The sequence below is a fragment of the Pseudorasbora parva genome, chromosome 7, assembly GCF_024679245.1.
Source record: "Pseudorasbora parva isolate DD20220531a chromosome 7, ASM2467924v1, whole genome shotgun sequence".
NCBI classification, from domain to species: Eukaryota; Metazoa; Chordata; class Actinopteri; order Cypriniformes; family Gobionidae; genus Pseudorasbora; species Pseudorasbora parva.
The window spans coordinates 23,204,678-23,220,988 of NC_090178.1; the positions used below are offsets into that span (position 1 = coordinate 23,204,678).

Here is a 16,311-nt window from a genome sequence, read left to right on the forward strand (position 1 = left end):
AGTAAATTCAAATTGAAATGTAGTTAGCCTATAGCTAGCGCAGACATTGCGCTCCCTCCCTCATTCAAAACGCATGAACACAGCAGTTTTTAAAGCCTCGTGAGATGGTGTTAAATTACCTAATTTAACAACAAAACAGTACAATAATAACGAACGTAAACAACTAACATAGCTTACTTGTACTACCTGGCCGCTGCAGATGCATTTCGGCGTTGATAGTGTTGAAATAGAAACGCATTCCGAGTCTGAGGACGTGAACAGCTGGTGTAAAACGTCACGAGTTTCCATCTCGTAATAACGGTTACATGCTGTCAAACGCAGCATAAGACCATTGTTTTGGTTAAAGTTCAGGATGAACTGTAAAAGATGACTGCTGTTTGTTTATGGCGCATGGTAACAACATTCTGATGAAGTCTGTGTCAGCAGGATGCGTGAGGTATGGAGAATGTTGACAGGCAGGCAGCCAGGACATTCAGACCAAATGCAATGATTGGACGAATATTTTTTTGATCCTGAGACTTCCACAGAATTTAATATAATATTGATTGATAACAGAATGTGAAGAGAATTTCAACCAGTAAGCCTAGCCTATAGCCGAAAGTGTGTATAAAGTAAATTGCCTACCTACTACCTTTACGTGACTTCATTTTGAATGCCTTGTAGTAGTTTTTTGCCAAGCTCATAAAATTATTCTGTCTATAGCAGAGGTGGCCAAAGCAGGAACCAATAGTTTTGGCCGTATAATGATTTGGCCTGCCATGCCATTTAACATTTTAATACATAATATTTGCATTTTTAGTTTTCTTAATAGCTATTCAGATGCATGTAATATAATTAATAGATTTATATTAATATAACTAAATGTGTTAGTTCTAAGCTAAATATATACTGGTAGTTACAGTTATTATATAAAATATTGTATATTCATTTTAAAGCATTATTATAATGGCAATGTTTAAATGTTAATTAAATTCAAATACTTGTATTATTTGTTTTATTGTCATCTGAAACTACATTGGATCTACATTTAATTAATTAGCATCAAACAAATAATATAATCCTTATTCTCAGTGAATAAAGATTACTTATTAAATGAAAATATTGTGGGAAAAATGATTCTACAATTATCAAATAGGTGGCGATGTGCAGTAATTACTAATTAGGTTATGTAAATCGCCACAAAAGAAGGGAGTAGTATAGCACGCTTGTCTATTTCCATGGTGAGATTCGTCGCTCTGTTGATAATGCCCCCCCCCCCCATCAATTTTTTTTTTGCAAAAAGCAAAAGTGAGTTTTTACATGGTTTGCTCTAATTCTACATTTAATATTTCTGCGTAGAATTAACCATTTTCCAGTACTGTTGTGGTGAAGCAGTGACAGCAATTAGAGATGGATACTCTAGTAATGGCTTTATAATAGCTTGTTTTTAAAATTGCTGTTTGTGTGTTTTCTTATGCTTCCTCTCTCTGTTAGTTTGCCAAAACCACTTTTGTGGCTGCAGTGCCCCTCCCTTACCCTTATAGTATTAAGCCTTTTGAGTGTCTGATAAAGAGAATGTTATTGCATTCCTTACTGGAAACCTCAAATATCTAGTGGCCAGTCTGGGTTTTTACTTTTATTAACCATTCAGCAACTTTGACCACTGAATTTTGCCCTCCTTAAACCCTTGGCATTGGTTAAAGAAAACAAAGATGATGTTCTTCATGTCATGCTTGTAAAGTGGTTGAGCTGCTCCATTCTTGTCCTCGCTCCTTGTGTTGTATTCTTAGTAGAAGTGTGTAGGCAAGAGCTATTTTTGTCTTAATGCTAGAAATACTGGCTCTGAAAGACATGGAAAAAACATTTTACTTTCGGAAAGATTTGGCTGTCTGTTATTGTGGTCAGCTCTGTTTAAGGAATGGACTCTGGTATCAATGGCATACTTGAAAGTTGAAAATGATAGTTCACCCAAAAATGAAAGTTCAGTCATCATTTCCATTTACTCACCTTTTTGCTGTTACAAACTCGTGTGTACCTAAAGGATTATTTGGAACACCTGTTCAATTTCTCATTAATGCAATTATCTAATCAACCAATCACATGGCAGTTGCTTCATTGCATTTAGGGATGTGGTCCTGGTCAAGACAAACCCCTGAACTCCAAACTGAATGTCACAATGGGAAATTTAAACAATTTTGAGCATGGCATGGTTGTTGAGTATTTCACAATCTGCTCAGTTACTGGGATTTTCACACACAACCATTTCTAGGGTTTACAAAGAATGGTGTGAAAAGGGAAAAACATCCAGTATGCGGCAGACCTGTGGGCGAAAATGCCTTGTTGATGCTAGAGGTCAGAAGAGAATGGGCCGACTGATTCAAGCTGATAGAAGAGCGACTTTGACTGAAATAACCCCTCGTTACAACCGAGGTATGCAGCAAAGCATTTGTGAAGCCACAACACTCACAACCTTGAGGCGGATGGGCTACAACAGCAGAAGACCCCACCGGGTACCACTCATCTCCACTACAGATAGGAAAAAGAGGCTACAATTTGCACAAGCTCACCAAAATTGGACAGTTGAAGACTGGAAAAATGTTGCCTGATCTGATGAGTCTCTCATCAGAGTCTCTCATCAGATGAGTCTCTCATCAGTCTCTCTGTCACTACTGTGACAGAGTAGTCTGCACAGAATTTCTGTGCAGACTACTCTGAATGAGGGTAGAGTGAGAATTTGGTGTAAACAGAATGAGAACATTGATCCATCATGCATTGTTACCACTGTAAAGGCTAGTGGTGGTGGTGTAATGGTGTGGGGGATGGTTCTTGGCACACTTTAGGCCCCTTAGTGCCAATTGGGCATTGTTTAAATGCCACATCTACCTGAGCATTGTTTCTGACCATGTCCATCCCTTTATGACCACCATGTACCCATTCTCTGATGGCTTGTTCCAGCAGGATAATGCACCATGTCACAAAGCTCGAATCATTTCAAACTGGTTTCTTGAACATGACAATAAGTTCACTGTACTAAAATGGCTAGAAAAAAAATGGCCACAGTCATCAGAACTCAACCCAATAGAGCATCTTTGGGATGTGGTGGAACGGGAGCTTCGTGCCCTGGACATGCATCCCACAGATCTCCATCAACTGCAAGATGCTATCCTATCAATATGGGCCAACATGTCTAAAGAATGCTTTCAGCACCTTGTTGAATCAATGCCACATAGAATTAAGGTAGTTCTGAAGGCGAAAGGGGGTCAAACACAGTATTAGTATGGTGTTCCTAATAATCCTTTAGGTATATATATAGGTTTAGGTTTTGCAAGTCAGTTGGGCCTTGCATGTACACCAATAAGTAATATATGTCCTGAACATATTGTCCATTAATCATCTAACTATAAGTATTTATTATAACTAATAAATAATATATAACTATCTCCCACAGTTTAACCTTACCTCATTTCAAAAGTCTGCTGATTTAAGGGTGCAACCATTTTTGCTGGGCACAAATAGTGTTAAAATGTAATATATATAAATGCATTTATGTTCACATGTGTACATATGCATAACGCATGACTCAGAGAAAAAATCTCAAAGTGGAAGCCTTGAGAAATTTGTAGACCTTGTCCTTGTTACCTCGGCAACACAGGTCCTTGCATAATCTTCCCACATGCTCAGAGATGGCATAGTACCTACTAAATCAAGGGACTTTCCAGTTCAAAGTGCATACAGATCACTCATGGCAGCGGACTGCATGCCTTCCATCAGAAAAGTCCCCTTAAAGGGAAGTCAGTTCACTCAGTTGCCATATTGGCAACAACCCACAGAAATGTGTTTTATTAACATGTTTCAAATTAGCAATACAATTAGATGATTATCTTAGCTGGCTTCAAATTAAAAACATACCATACAAAAGGACGTTGGTCCTCTACATAATATCTTAGGTTAGCTTGTGTCCACTGCATTGTCCATATGTCCTAGAATGAGTCCTATCCCTCTTATACATGTCTGGACATGTTAGGGCATGTCTCACTATCTCTGAGAAATTTCTGGAAGGGTGAACGTTCTTTCAGTGTGAAGACTGATCAGGTGTCAGTACTTAATACAGCAAACAGAACAGTAAATATGGAATTTATTTTACTCTAGGAGTTTGCAAAAGTGACTGGATGTCCGTGAGAAGAAAACGGACCCGATCATGGACCATTGTGAGTGCATTTCTTTTTTGTGGTGCATCCAACTTTTGTTTCACTGTAGTTCTGTCTGTTTAATCTGAGTTTTATGAGACCTGAGAGTGAGGATAAAACTAAAAAAAGAATGAGAAGAAAAAGAAAGAAACAGAGAAACTAAGACTAGCATCAGAGACAGAAAACTTCATTGCTCTTTCATCTCATCTCCCCGGTGACTGGTTAAGGCAATACCTCAACAAACAGTAACATAGCAACTCTCCCAAAATCTCCTACTATTACAAGGAATGGAAATATCAAAGACTGTCTCTCTGTAGGGCTTTGTAGGGTTTAGATGAGCCATCCAGAGTGAAAACAGTACAGGTATTTTCTGAGTCTTCCTAAGAGTCTCGGCCAAAGCTGCTGGACACCTGTTGCCGCTGACAAGAAGAAATAATAATGTAGACGTGTCTTAGAACAGTTCCTTTTCTGTGGAAACTTTCCTTCAGAATGAAAAGTCTTATTTAAAAATGATACATTTTGCATCCTTGCTGATTAACAGTATGTATTAAAATGTATGTCACTTAAATTTCAAGTTTTTTACTCATATAAAGTAAAAAGTACTTTAAAAGTAAAGTATAATATTTAATAGTTTAGATTCTAAAAACGATTTATCAGTGACACAAAAAAGATTAGGGTTCCTGATTGTGTCAATATCAAGTTGACAACATACAGATGTTCATTTGTGGGCCAATGATTAGCTTTGAGAAGTCTATGTTAAGTGCTTTAAGTTGTCCAAAGAGGAGTTTTTTTCATATGGTGGCTTTGTATCTGTCTGTGACTTGGCAAACACACCCAATGCAGTGCTAAGATCTGCTCAGAGAGAGTAAACCAGGCCAGGCTAATATTAGAGGTTACATATTGCTGATGGCTTTTTTTATGTTCCCAGCATTTCTCCTTGTTGACAGCAACGTGTTTCAAACACAGGGTGTTTTCAGATCTTCTCAAGGTTGTGTGCAAAGATAACATTTTTGTTGGTGAGCGTGTGTGATGGAACGAGTGACTATGTATTTGCATGTGTTTCCCCCCTGAGGGTGAATTGCAACTAATTTGCATGCTTAATGCGGGAGACATATTGGTTTCTATGATTGTGTATGTGCTTATATGTAGCTGTGTTTTGCATTATCATATATGCTTGTTTTTGGTGTATTCTTCTATACTGTTTAGTAATGATGGACTTGAATATTTTGTTGGACTATAAGTTGAGTATGTCAGCAATTGTGCAGTTCTGGGAGTCTGGTGTATAGGTTATGTGATAATGAAACATTAAACATGAATTAATTCATTAGAGAACATTTAGTATATGTGCTACAATGGTTATTTATACGTTATTGCTTTACGTTTATTGCACAAAACCTTTCTGCATTGGAACTGGTTTCCAAAGAAATAAAGAAACAGGATTCATGCACTAATGTAAGTAAAACGTTCTGGGTTTATTTCAGGGCAGGCTTATATAGCCCAATGCAAATGTGCTTACTCTCACCATACGTAATGGTGGTAAGGCACTAAATTAGTTTTCCACCGAGAGAAACTAATTAGTTGTAGAAAGCAAAAAGCATAGAAACCCTCACAAAGACTCTCTCAAGAGATTTTCATGGTCTGTGGTGTGTTTGTGTTGCCTGCAAGTGCAGTGGTCTACGTGAGGGTACGTGTTTCTTCTAGTGTGCTTGTCCCTTGCTCACAATTTTTCTTCCTCCCTTTCCCTCTCCCTCTCCCTCTCCATTTCCCTGTCTCTCTCTCTCTCTCTCTCTCTCTCTCTCTCTCTCTCTCTCTCTCTCTCTCTCTCTCTCTCTCTCTCTCTCTCTCTCTCTCTCTCTCTCGCTCTCGCTCTCTCTCTCTCTCTCTGTGTGTGTGTGTGTGTGTGTGTGTACGTAGTCTGGGCGCCCTGCCAAGTGGAGTGTGTTTTTTGAATGAATACCTGATGAGGCTGCTGAGGCTGACTGGGGGAGGAGGAGCCGTGTTCTCTAGAGCACTGTGTGTGTATGTGTGAAGAGCAAAAAGAGAGACAGAGAGAGAGAGCGAGAGAGAGAGAGCTGGCAGTCAGTTTGCCTTGCATAACATACGCTGTAGCTCTCACACGTAGGGCTAGTGAAACAGCGCAGACGAGGGGACTTCCTTTACCCTCGGCCCACCGAGCAATTGTCGAAGGAAGTGGAAATTAGTGAAGGCAGGGGGGAACATTGGACATGGAAGAAGACATAAATCAGAGGACTGCGCGTGTGACCTGATAGCAGAGCTAAACCTGGACAAAGGACAGCTTGCCAGTGGGTAGAGTGAGTTACACTCGTAGTGCAGAGAGAGAGAAACAGAGAGAGAGAGAGAGAGAGAGAGAGAGAGAGAGTTGTTAAAGGCTCCCCTATAAAGAAAGGTAAGGCATCACCCTTAGATGAAATATTTGATTGGTTTTGAATCATACATTCTTATTGCAAACATTATTCTTTTATTCCTGGAAGGAAATAAAATGTGCATGGATCTGAGAAATTATTGTATTATTATAGCTAATAATGTCCAATAGGATGTCCATTGCAATTCTGTGCAAATGTTCCTGTTACCCTGTATGTTGTGCTCTTTTGCTTCTAGGGTGAGAGTAGAGAAACAGGCTTTAGTCATTGTAAAGGCAGCAACAGCTCTGTTTGGATTCATGTCTAGCTTAGGACTCCCTAGACTGCCTCTTAAAGGGACAGGCGCCCATATAAAAGGTCGTTAAGTGCAAAAAGGAGCTGCTCACAGAAGCTAAATGGACATGAGTGAAAATCCTTTGAGCTGATACGCATGTTTTGTTGAGGAAAGATGTTGATATGAGCATTTCATTTTAGAGAACTTATGTTTGTGTTTGTATACATGATCATTGGTTCAGTCATCTCTAAGATGACATCATTGAAAAAGGTGTCACAGCACTATGAAAGTAATGTCTTGCTAAATATCTTGCATGCATAGAAATAACTTTGTGTTAAAGTATGCAGCAAAATGATGTGACTGTTTGTGTGGCAGATAATGTGAAATGGAATTATTTACATTTTGATGTCTTTGTTTTGTGCAAATTACTCAGACGTCTTACATTATTATCTCTTTAATTAGCATGTTAATGTATTTCCGTGGGTTTATTGGTTTGGTTTGAATATGTTGCGTTGATGACATTTGAACTGCAGCGGGCATGCAGAGTATGAGATCTCCTGTTAAAGAACTAGAAGGATACTGCAAGTTGTTAATCGTTTTGGCTCTTTGGCTAGCCACACTGTAAGGAAGTGTGTGCGAGTGTGTTTGTGTGGGTCAGGTTTTCCCTATAGGACTAGATGTCTCTATACGAATAGTAAAACCTACTATGATTTATTTAAGCAAATAAACAATGTCTAGATAAGCTTTAAAATAAAGATTTCTGAGGGTTAAATGTAAGGTTAAGGGATATAAAATATGTTTAGCTCAATTTAGTAGTTAGTTCCATTGAGGTTCTTACAATAGAAAATGCATCTGTTGTTGTCATGGCACTGTTGTCTACAGCTCTGGCACTGAAAGCAGAACGAAAACATAAATGAAGCATCACTTATATGTCTGTGCAGCTGTATTGCCTTGCAGGCTTAGTTTACGTTAGCTATTTTGAATTGTGGGTGTTTTTCAGTGGTGCTCTTTGAAACTCCTTGCAAATTTGACACTTAAATAATGTGTGAAATGTAATTATTCTTAAAACTTTCTCACATACATTCTACTCTAATCTGTAATATAATTTCTCCTTTACCTGTATATATAAAGGAACCAGCAACCTTATGCAGGCAAGTATACTAAAGCCCATTCAAATATTACATTCAGATTTCTTATAATACCTCTATGGTCAATTGGGCTTGATATACACCGAGTCAATCTCTCATTAAAACATTATACAATTGCACAAATTACTGTCTATCTGGTTAGGTCAATGGTAAACAATATTGTCTGCCTGCATTGTGAATTTTTGTATTTTTCCGCCAGTTTTAGGATGTAACCATAATGTTTGTTATGGATTCCTGTGATTTCATGAAATTATACAGGGAATGGAGTCCTATGTTTGTGATTGCTTTTAATGTATTTTTGTTGATCAGTTTAAAACTGTGATCTGTGTGATCACTACCATTCTATTGTTCTTTGATACAAGCTCTCTGCACCAAATCACATATGCATAAGTGTGTATCAGTCCAATGGATATGCTGATGTGTACGTGTGCGTATTGTGCTCTGTGTACAATAGACTGAGGCATTTAATGGCTGTGTGTGGTGTAAGCTGTAGCAGGGGAAAGTAGGACAGTGATTGGTGCAGATCTACTCTGGTGAAGGGATCTCTCCCTCCCTCTACCCAATCCCCCCCCCCCCCCCATCGCTTTCTCACTCTGTCTTCTCCACTGTTACACTCTTAACTCAATAACCATGCTCGCTTCCAGGCAGAGCTCAATGTGGGTCAGGAGAGCCAGTGTTCTCTCTCTCTTTCGTTGTCTCCCTCTTCCTTCATCTTTTTCCTGTCCACACACTCTCTCTGCATGTTAAGTTTGCACCCTGTGCCCTCTTTATCCTGTATGTATATGCAAACATTATGAGCTTGAGTCTGTGAAGCATGAGGAGGATTTGGTTTCACATTTGATGATGGAGCCTTGTTCTCTGTAGTCCCTGATAGAACTACAACTAATCATTTGAGTAAAATAGCGTGAGCGCTGCTCAAAATGCATTACCATTCTACTTACTGAATGAACACATTGACGTTGTCTTGTGTGGTTTACACTGCTATTACATGGAATTGAAAAGGAAGTCAAAGTGGTCAGTGGAAATGGTGAATGTTTGGCTGGGTTGACATGGGCCAGTTAGCCCCTGATATTAGCATATCACGTAAAAATGTTCAGTTGCTAAACAAATTAAAATATGTGCCATTTTAAACTATTTCTTTATTTGGATGTTATTGTAAGGTCAAAAATAACATATGCTACTTTACGGCAGATATGTTTGTGCTAGTTTCATAAAATCTGTGTGTAAGTGACTCTTATTTTTGTTTTTTGTCTATCTGATGAAGGTACGGACTTTTAACCATCAGTGAGAGATGATTCCACATGAAACACATGGATTCTTTCATTACAAGAGTCCTGACGATAGGCAAGACTATGGTAAAAGTGGAGCAAAGTAACAGAACAATGAAAATCTTGGCAACTGAGTTCTACTTTGCACTCTAAAAAATCCTGATCAAAACAAGTGGGTTAACATACAGGAAAAGCTCCAAGACCATGAAGTCTAACCAGGAGCGCTGTAATGAGTGCCTTCCGCCAAAAAAGCGGGAGATTTTAGCTTTGGAAGAGAAGCAGGTGCTGGTGTCAGCTGCTGTTAGTGAGAGCCAGAGTGGAGAGAATTTGGCTTGGCTAGCCAGTGTTGCTACCATGGCTAGCATGGCCCACATCCCCAACAATGCAGGTCCATCACAGAGTAACATTGCTGAGCCTGACAGCCCCCCACCATCAAATAAGGCTCTCACTGTGGTGACGGAATATCCTCCAACTACTACATCTGCTGGCTTTTCATTCTCTTCCAATAGCTCCACATACAGAGGAGTCTTCTCGGGGCCTACCGTGTTAACAGCCAATCCTACGGTTCTCTCCACAAGCCTTCCTCAAACCATAGGCTCCGTCCAATACACACAACTTCCCCCAAATCTTCAGCTCATAGGGCCATATACAAGTTATATCTCTTCACATATTGTGCCATCCACATCGAGTCCAACACAGCCACGGAGGACACCACAAGAGGTCTTGGCCACAACAGCTGTCATCTCCCAAGCATCCAGCATTGATTCACAGAGTCATCATGTGATTTCCTCTATATCAAATGTTTCCCACAGTCAATGCATTCAGGTAGAGAGTGCACCTTTGGGTTTGGCAGTTTCCTCCCCTTCTGTCCAACTGCCCCTTCAAATACATCCACACTCAACTGTTCTTGCCCCTCATGCCTTGGCTCTCACTCCCTCTCAAGTGGTTCTACACTACACCGATGGCTTCATTGCAAAGCAGCCGGACTCCCATCCCAGAGAGCTGCAAAATGGTGCACTAGGAGAGGTTACAGTGGTCAAGCACGGTACTACTATGGCCAAAGGGATCTCTAGCCAACCAGAAGGTGACCAGAGCCACAAGCAAAATCATAACCTGGGCCTCCAGACCCAAGCTCAGGTTTTGCTCCCAGCAGACTATAGCACTCATGACAGAGCAGGACTGCAAACATCATTGATGTTGGTATCCAGTAGCCACATTGCAGCAAACAGCAACTCTGAGCTCCAAAGTATCATGGGTAAGGACCACTCATCTTTGCACCTTGCTGAGAGAGGAGGTATCTGCCTAGGCAAGCCAATGCCCAGAGTGTCTGCTCTTACTTCCTCGGACAGCCAAGTTTCTCCAGCCTCCACAATGTCCCAGCACACACTCCTGCAGGCTCCCCACAACACTCCCCAACAGGAGCTCTCTACCAGCCTTTACCCTGCCACACAGCTCCCAATTATTGGCTACATCACCAGTGCTTCTGGTGGACCCCAGCAAGCAGTAACTGGTTATCAGAGCAACCTACCACAGCATGTGGTGATCTCAGGCAACCCCTCCTTGCTCATTCCGGTTAGTGCCACTAACATCAATCCCTCTACTGCTGAGACAGAGGTCACCCACTGTTCTGTCATCCCTAGTTTAGCCAATGCATCAACAGCTCTGCCTCAAACCTTTATAAATACATCCCCACCTGCAGCTGCATCTTCAGTCCTAGCCAATGGTAAAGACATTACAGGGTCTGATGGACGTCATGCTCCCTGTGCCATGCCAAGTCCAACCCAAATTCAACTGCCTGTTCTTTCAGCCAGTGTGGTGGGATCTCCAGTCCCTGTATCACCTCCAACATCTACAAGTCCTCACAGCTCACCATCATCACCATCAGCCGGCCTACCACCATTCTTCATGAAGGGCTCTATTATCCAGTTGGCAGACGGCGAGTTGAAGCGTGTGGAGGATCTGCGAACAGAGGACTTTGTGCAAAGTGCAGAAGTGAGTGGAGAACTGAAGATTGACTCCAGCACTGTTGAGCGCATAGATTGCAGCCGCACACCCAATGCTGTCATCATACAGTTCTCGGTGGGAGAGAATAAAGCCCAGGTGAGTCTGTTTCTTTTTAAATCAAGCTCACTTATCAGCGGTAATCTTCAGTAGTGCTGAATGAACCTTTGAAATTAAAATATTATTTTTGTTTTTCTCTGTTTTAGGTGTGTGTAGAAGTCCTTGTGGAATACCCTTTCTTTGTGTTTGGTCAAGGTTGGTCATCCTGCTGTCCTGACCGCACCACACAGTTGCTAGCGCTATCCTGTGCCAAACTCTCTGTGGGTGATGTTTGTATCTCTCTCACCCTTAAAAGCCTAAAAAATAGCATTCAAAAGAAAAATAGTTTTTCAGAGTCTGTGATGAAACACAACAACCCTTTGAAAGCATCCAAAAACAATGGTCCCATTGAGGAAAGACCAACACAAATGGAGGATCTTAAGAAAGGACACAAAATTACGTCAAGAATGGAGAATAGTGTTGAAGGAACACTGGTTGAGACTTCCAACCAAAGAAATGTCTTGACCCTCACAGAGAATGGGGGCATAAATTCTCAGACACTGGTGAGCCTAAACAACCAGGCAGAAAAAACAAACACATCTAGCGTTGAGAGAGCAGTTAGCCGCAAGAGGAGATGGTCTGCCCCAGAAAGAGGAGAAATGTGGAGGTCGCAAGAGGACCCTCAGATTTTACCCAAATTTCCCTTCCTCCCACATCAGCTAAAAGTCAGCATTGAGGGCCGCTCCAGCACAGGTTGCTGAGGGCCTTCTGAACAGAGCAGTGATAGAGAGTTGATTTCTAACCAAGAAATACATCACTTAGCCTTACTTGATTTAATTTGAGAAATCGCATAAAGTTGATCAACTGAATAAAATTTGTTTTTGCTTGGTGTCCAAGAAAATGCTTTTTATTCAACCACAAAGACTCACAAAGTTTTCCCCATCACTGCCATGGACTCCAAGAGGGACAAGGAAGAGCAGATTTTCTTTTTGGTACTTTGTTTTTTGTTACTTTGTGTTTCTTTCCTATGCCATTCATATCCAGGTTACTGTAATGTTTTATCTTTTTACACAAGAATGTGTGTGACATTTTGAGTTGTGTCATATGTAATATTAATCTTTAGACTTTCTTTTTAAATCAGCTGGAAAATTTTGGGTAGTATACTGCAATGTCCAACCATTTTTTTCTCAGCTTGCTACACATTTAGTGTCTAATGTAGTCTACTGTTGTGTTCACTGAATTCATTCAATATCAGGGCCTTGTTACAAGGAGTGATGGCAAAAGTGGAACAGTGAGATATGTCATTTGTGTATGATTACAAGTGATTTCAAGGAATTATGCGAACATAAGCCACCTTCCACTTGTTACTGCCCCATAATCCTGTGCTTATATAATGTCAGCTGAGAATGACAGGCTTTGCTCAAGTGACTACTTTGAATCAGATCTAGGTCAAGTTTAGCATCAAGATACATTGAATGTTTTATCCTTATATTTTAATTCAATTGATGATAGTCTCCTAGATATGCAATACTGAGCTTTCACATACCTCATGTGTGCATTTAACAAATAACCCAATCAGATTGCCTGATCGGATCTGTGAGTGAGAAAGCGTTGAAGAAATCGTCACATTGTCGAACTGGCTATGTGTAGAGAAGTCTCCGCTCAAGTCAGAATTAGCACTTTAAAGAAAGGTTAAGGGAAGTTGAATGAATGAAAGGATGGAAACATTCCCACTTCTGTTTTGTTACTACAGCAACAGACAGTTTTGAGTTCTGTTTTTGTGTGCATTACTATCCATTTTGTATGCAATGCACTTCTTGTTTAGTATTTTTAAATGACTGATGTCTTCTTTACACTATTTGAAGTATTGTGGGCCTTTCTCAGTCCAGCTGCAATAATGAACTCTCTGTTAAAGACACAATATAATCACCATACATTGACAAATAAATCGGCGAAGCATTCTTGATGTACAAAACAAGCAACGTTTCACAGGTTTATCCCCAATAGAAAAGGCCTTTTTGTATCAAAACTTGTTTATATAAGAAATTTAGCATCTAATGAAGTTAACAAAATTATATTGATAAAAATGTATACAGATATAATAATTTAATTCACAAGGATCAAGAGTCAATTGAGTATGCTGTGCTTTGTTCATTGAGTTCTGTTATTGAAAATCTAAATTTCCAGTAGGAAAAAATGGGAAATATGGTTGGTGAAAATTAGACATGGTCTAGGATATTTCAATTTGACTTCAATCCCTCGCAACCTAACTTGTGTTTGCATCAAATTTAATATACTACTCGAATAATTTAAGTCGGCCACTGTAGGTCTCTTTTAAAATTTAGATTTCTTTATAATTAGCAGTATGCCGCTAATGGCCTAAACACAGACAGTCTTTGTATGTTCCCTGCAGAGAAAAAGAAAGAAAGAAAGAAAGAAAGAAAGAAAGAAAGAAAGAAAGAAAGAAAGAAAGAAAGAAAGAAAGAAAGAAAGAAAGAAAGAAAGAAAATGATGAATGTTGAGACACTATTTTAGATTTTAGTATCCACGTTATCTACTTTCTGTCTTTTTTTGTTGTGCTGGTCATGCTAAACAAGTTTAAAGGAGTTAATTTAGTACACTGCAGATAAGGTAATAAGAAAAAAGTTTTTTTATATATATATATATATGACAAATACAATTGCTATATTCCATAAATCAAAGCCTGTTGGGTTTTTTTTTTTTTGTTTTTGTGTGTGTGTGCAAAATGGTCACAAAATAATTATTATCTAACTCTGACTGCTGTTATAAATTCAGAAAAAAATCATGGAATACATATACGAATTTTGCTATTTGCACAAGTAGACATTTTAAAGTAAAGTTGAGTGTATGTGTGGAGTCTTATAGTTAACACTTCATTTTCCCAGCTCTGTAGGTCACCTAAAAACTATAAATTTTGATATGTGTGGTCATGAGTGTGAGTTTGTTGACCGACTTAAAAAAAGGTATTGTTATATTCAGATGGAATCACAATAGACCTCATATTGTAGACGTAATGCTTGATTGCACATTCAGTCCAAGTTGGATTTGGAATTTATGCACTTTTGAAGAGAGAGGACAATGAAAGAGAAATGAAAAGGATGGTTGATTAGTAGCCTGAGCCTCACATAGCTACAATTTCTTTGATACAGTCTATTGTGATGGTGATGTTGGTAAGGCAGAAGAAGACTCAGTGCTATGACAATAGACTAGAAACCATTACAAAAGTGTCAATGTTTCTGGATTGATGTTTGTTTCATATGTATCATTGTTCTCTCTTTTCTCTCTTTTTCCCTGTGTAGCTATGTACATTTAAACCTCAGTGTGTTTGTGCACTGTGTGGATAACTTCATTGGAGACAGTCAGGTTTCAACACTGGTGGCAACATTCTTTTATCCAGTGTGTGCTTTTCTGTTTCAACATAACAACAGTAATTTATTATCATCTGCATCAAATAAAAAACCTTTTTTTGTTTGTTTAAAAAGAAGGCTGTCAACCACTTGAAGGCATAAAAACATTATTGCGATTTATAGTGAAACTGAATTCTCAGGTTGAGAAACTGGCCCTAAGACTGTTTCTGTATTACTTTTTGCAAAAACACTCAGTTACACACAGTAACAATGTTACAAACGAAACTGGAGTTCATTTTAGCTCCAGTGCTATGACTCATGGGAAGTCACTGGCTGACTATTGCGCCCTCTGCAGCCCGTCACTGTACATGCACCCAATGTATAAAGAAAGGCTAACTTTAACTAGCATGATAATGTGTTGTGAGTGTAGCTCACATGCTTGCTATTGAAAATCTGTTCATGTGAGAAAATAAAACTGTCTGGTGTATGTACAAGGTTGGGTATCAACAATATGGCTTTACATGGCTGTCCAAAGAAGGTCAGAATTTGTTTTATGCATATGCCTCAATGGTCCATAGCCAGGATTAGCTCTAGCAATACCACAAGGCCTCATTAAGGGTTGGAAGACCAAACTTGACGTCTAGAGATTGACCTATAACATACACAGTCACTGATCCCATTGTTTGTTTGTTTTTTTATATTATTTTACAGGAAGTTCTAGATCTTTTACCTCCCGTTAAACCTCAATCGCCAGAGTGACACTTATCTTTGAAAAAGAAAAAAAGAAAGAAAAAAAGCACATAACTGATTTCTCGTTTTCTTATATATTTGATGTAAATGACTATATTTGTGTGATTCGTTGTACCTGTGATATTTTTCTCATTCTTTGAAAATCTCCTTTTCTACAAACTGACAAAAAGCAATTAAGACAGAAGTCAACCTCAACTTTTCTAACTGTGGTGTGTTTATGTGAACAGAGCATCCAAGACTGTTCAGTGAAGTCAGTGATCATTTCTTTGGTGGTGCTTGCCAGTTTTTGTAGCTGTTTTGATTTTTGTGTAATGGAAAGGAACATCGGACTCGACTTTTGGCGAATATGTCAATAACTTCCTGTATAGTACAAATCTATTGTATCTGTATAATCACTCTAATAAAATACTGTGCCAATTTTACTTGCCTCTTTCCTTTGATGCTCAGTTTTATCTGAAACCTGGAGTTAAAACAGGTAATACATTTCGTAAGTAACTAGTTTTGACTGTCAGGCCACATAAAGATGCCTTGAATTATTAAATGGCAAAGGTTGTGCTTGACCCCTTTAGAAAGCCTCCTGAGCCTTATAGACTACATACTCTATAAATTCCTCATACATGCACACGGTAGCATGGTAGATGTGATAGGCCTACTTTACATAAAAGCCACCCAATACATAACACATGTGAACACACATTCTCAGATGTATTGATGTCAAGCTTGAACCAGAAGTATAGCTTGACATGAAAAAAGCCTGTGACTCAAGCGAAATTGTGCAAGAGATATGAACTTTGGGTTATAGGTTTGTCTGTAAGCATATAGTTAATGCGTAGCAGTGTTCTTCATGTAGAACATTCTGTACCTAGATCCAGGCTTGCAGCTGACGGACCCTCCCAATCTGAGGCAGCAGAGACAG

The 16,311-nt window shown here is 39.3% G+C and overlaps 1 protein-coding gene across 2 annotated transcripts; it reads left to right on the plus strand.

Annotated features, from left to right (window-relative positions):
• Positions 1–228: 228 nt before the first annotated feature.
• atxn1b (ataxin 1b) lies at positions 229–15,808 on the plus strand. 2 transcript variants are annotated; one of them, XM_067448662.1, is made up of 3 exons: positions 229–436; positions 9,234–11,337; positions 11,445–15,808. In XM_067448662.1, exons 2-3 carry the CDS (start codon positions 9,442–9,444, stop codon positions 12,036–12,038), a joined length of 2,490 nt encoding a protein of 829 aa, XP_067304763.1. In that variant the 5' UTR covers positions 229–436; positions 9,234–9,441; the 3' UTR covers positions 12,039–15,808. The 2 variants fall into 2 exon arrangements, with proteins under 2 accessions (XP_067304763.1, XP_067304762.1); XM_067448661.1 differs by lacking the exon at positions 229–436 and adding an exon at positions 6,107–6,573.
• Positions 15,809–16,311: the final 503 nt, after the last annotated feature.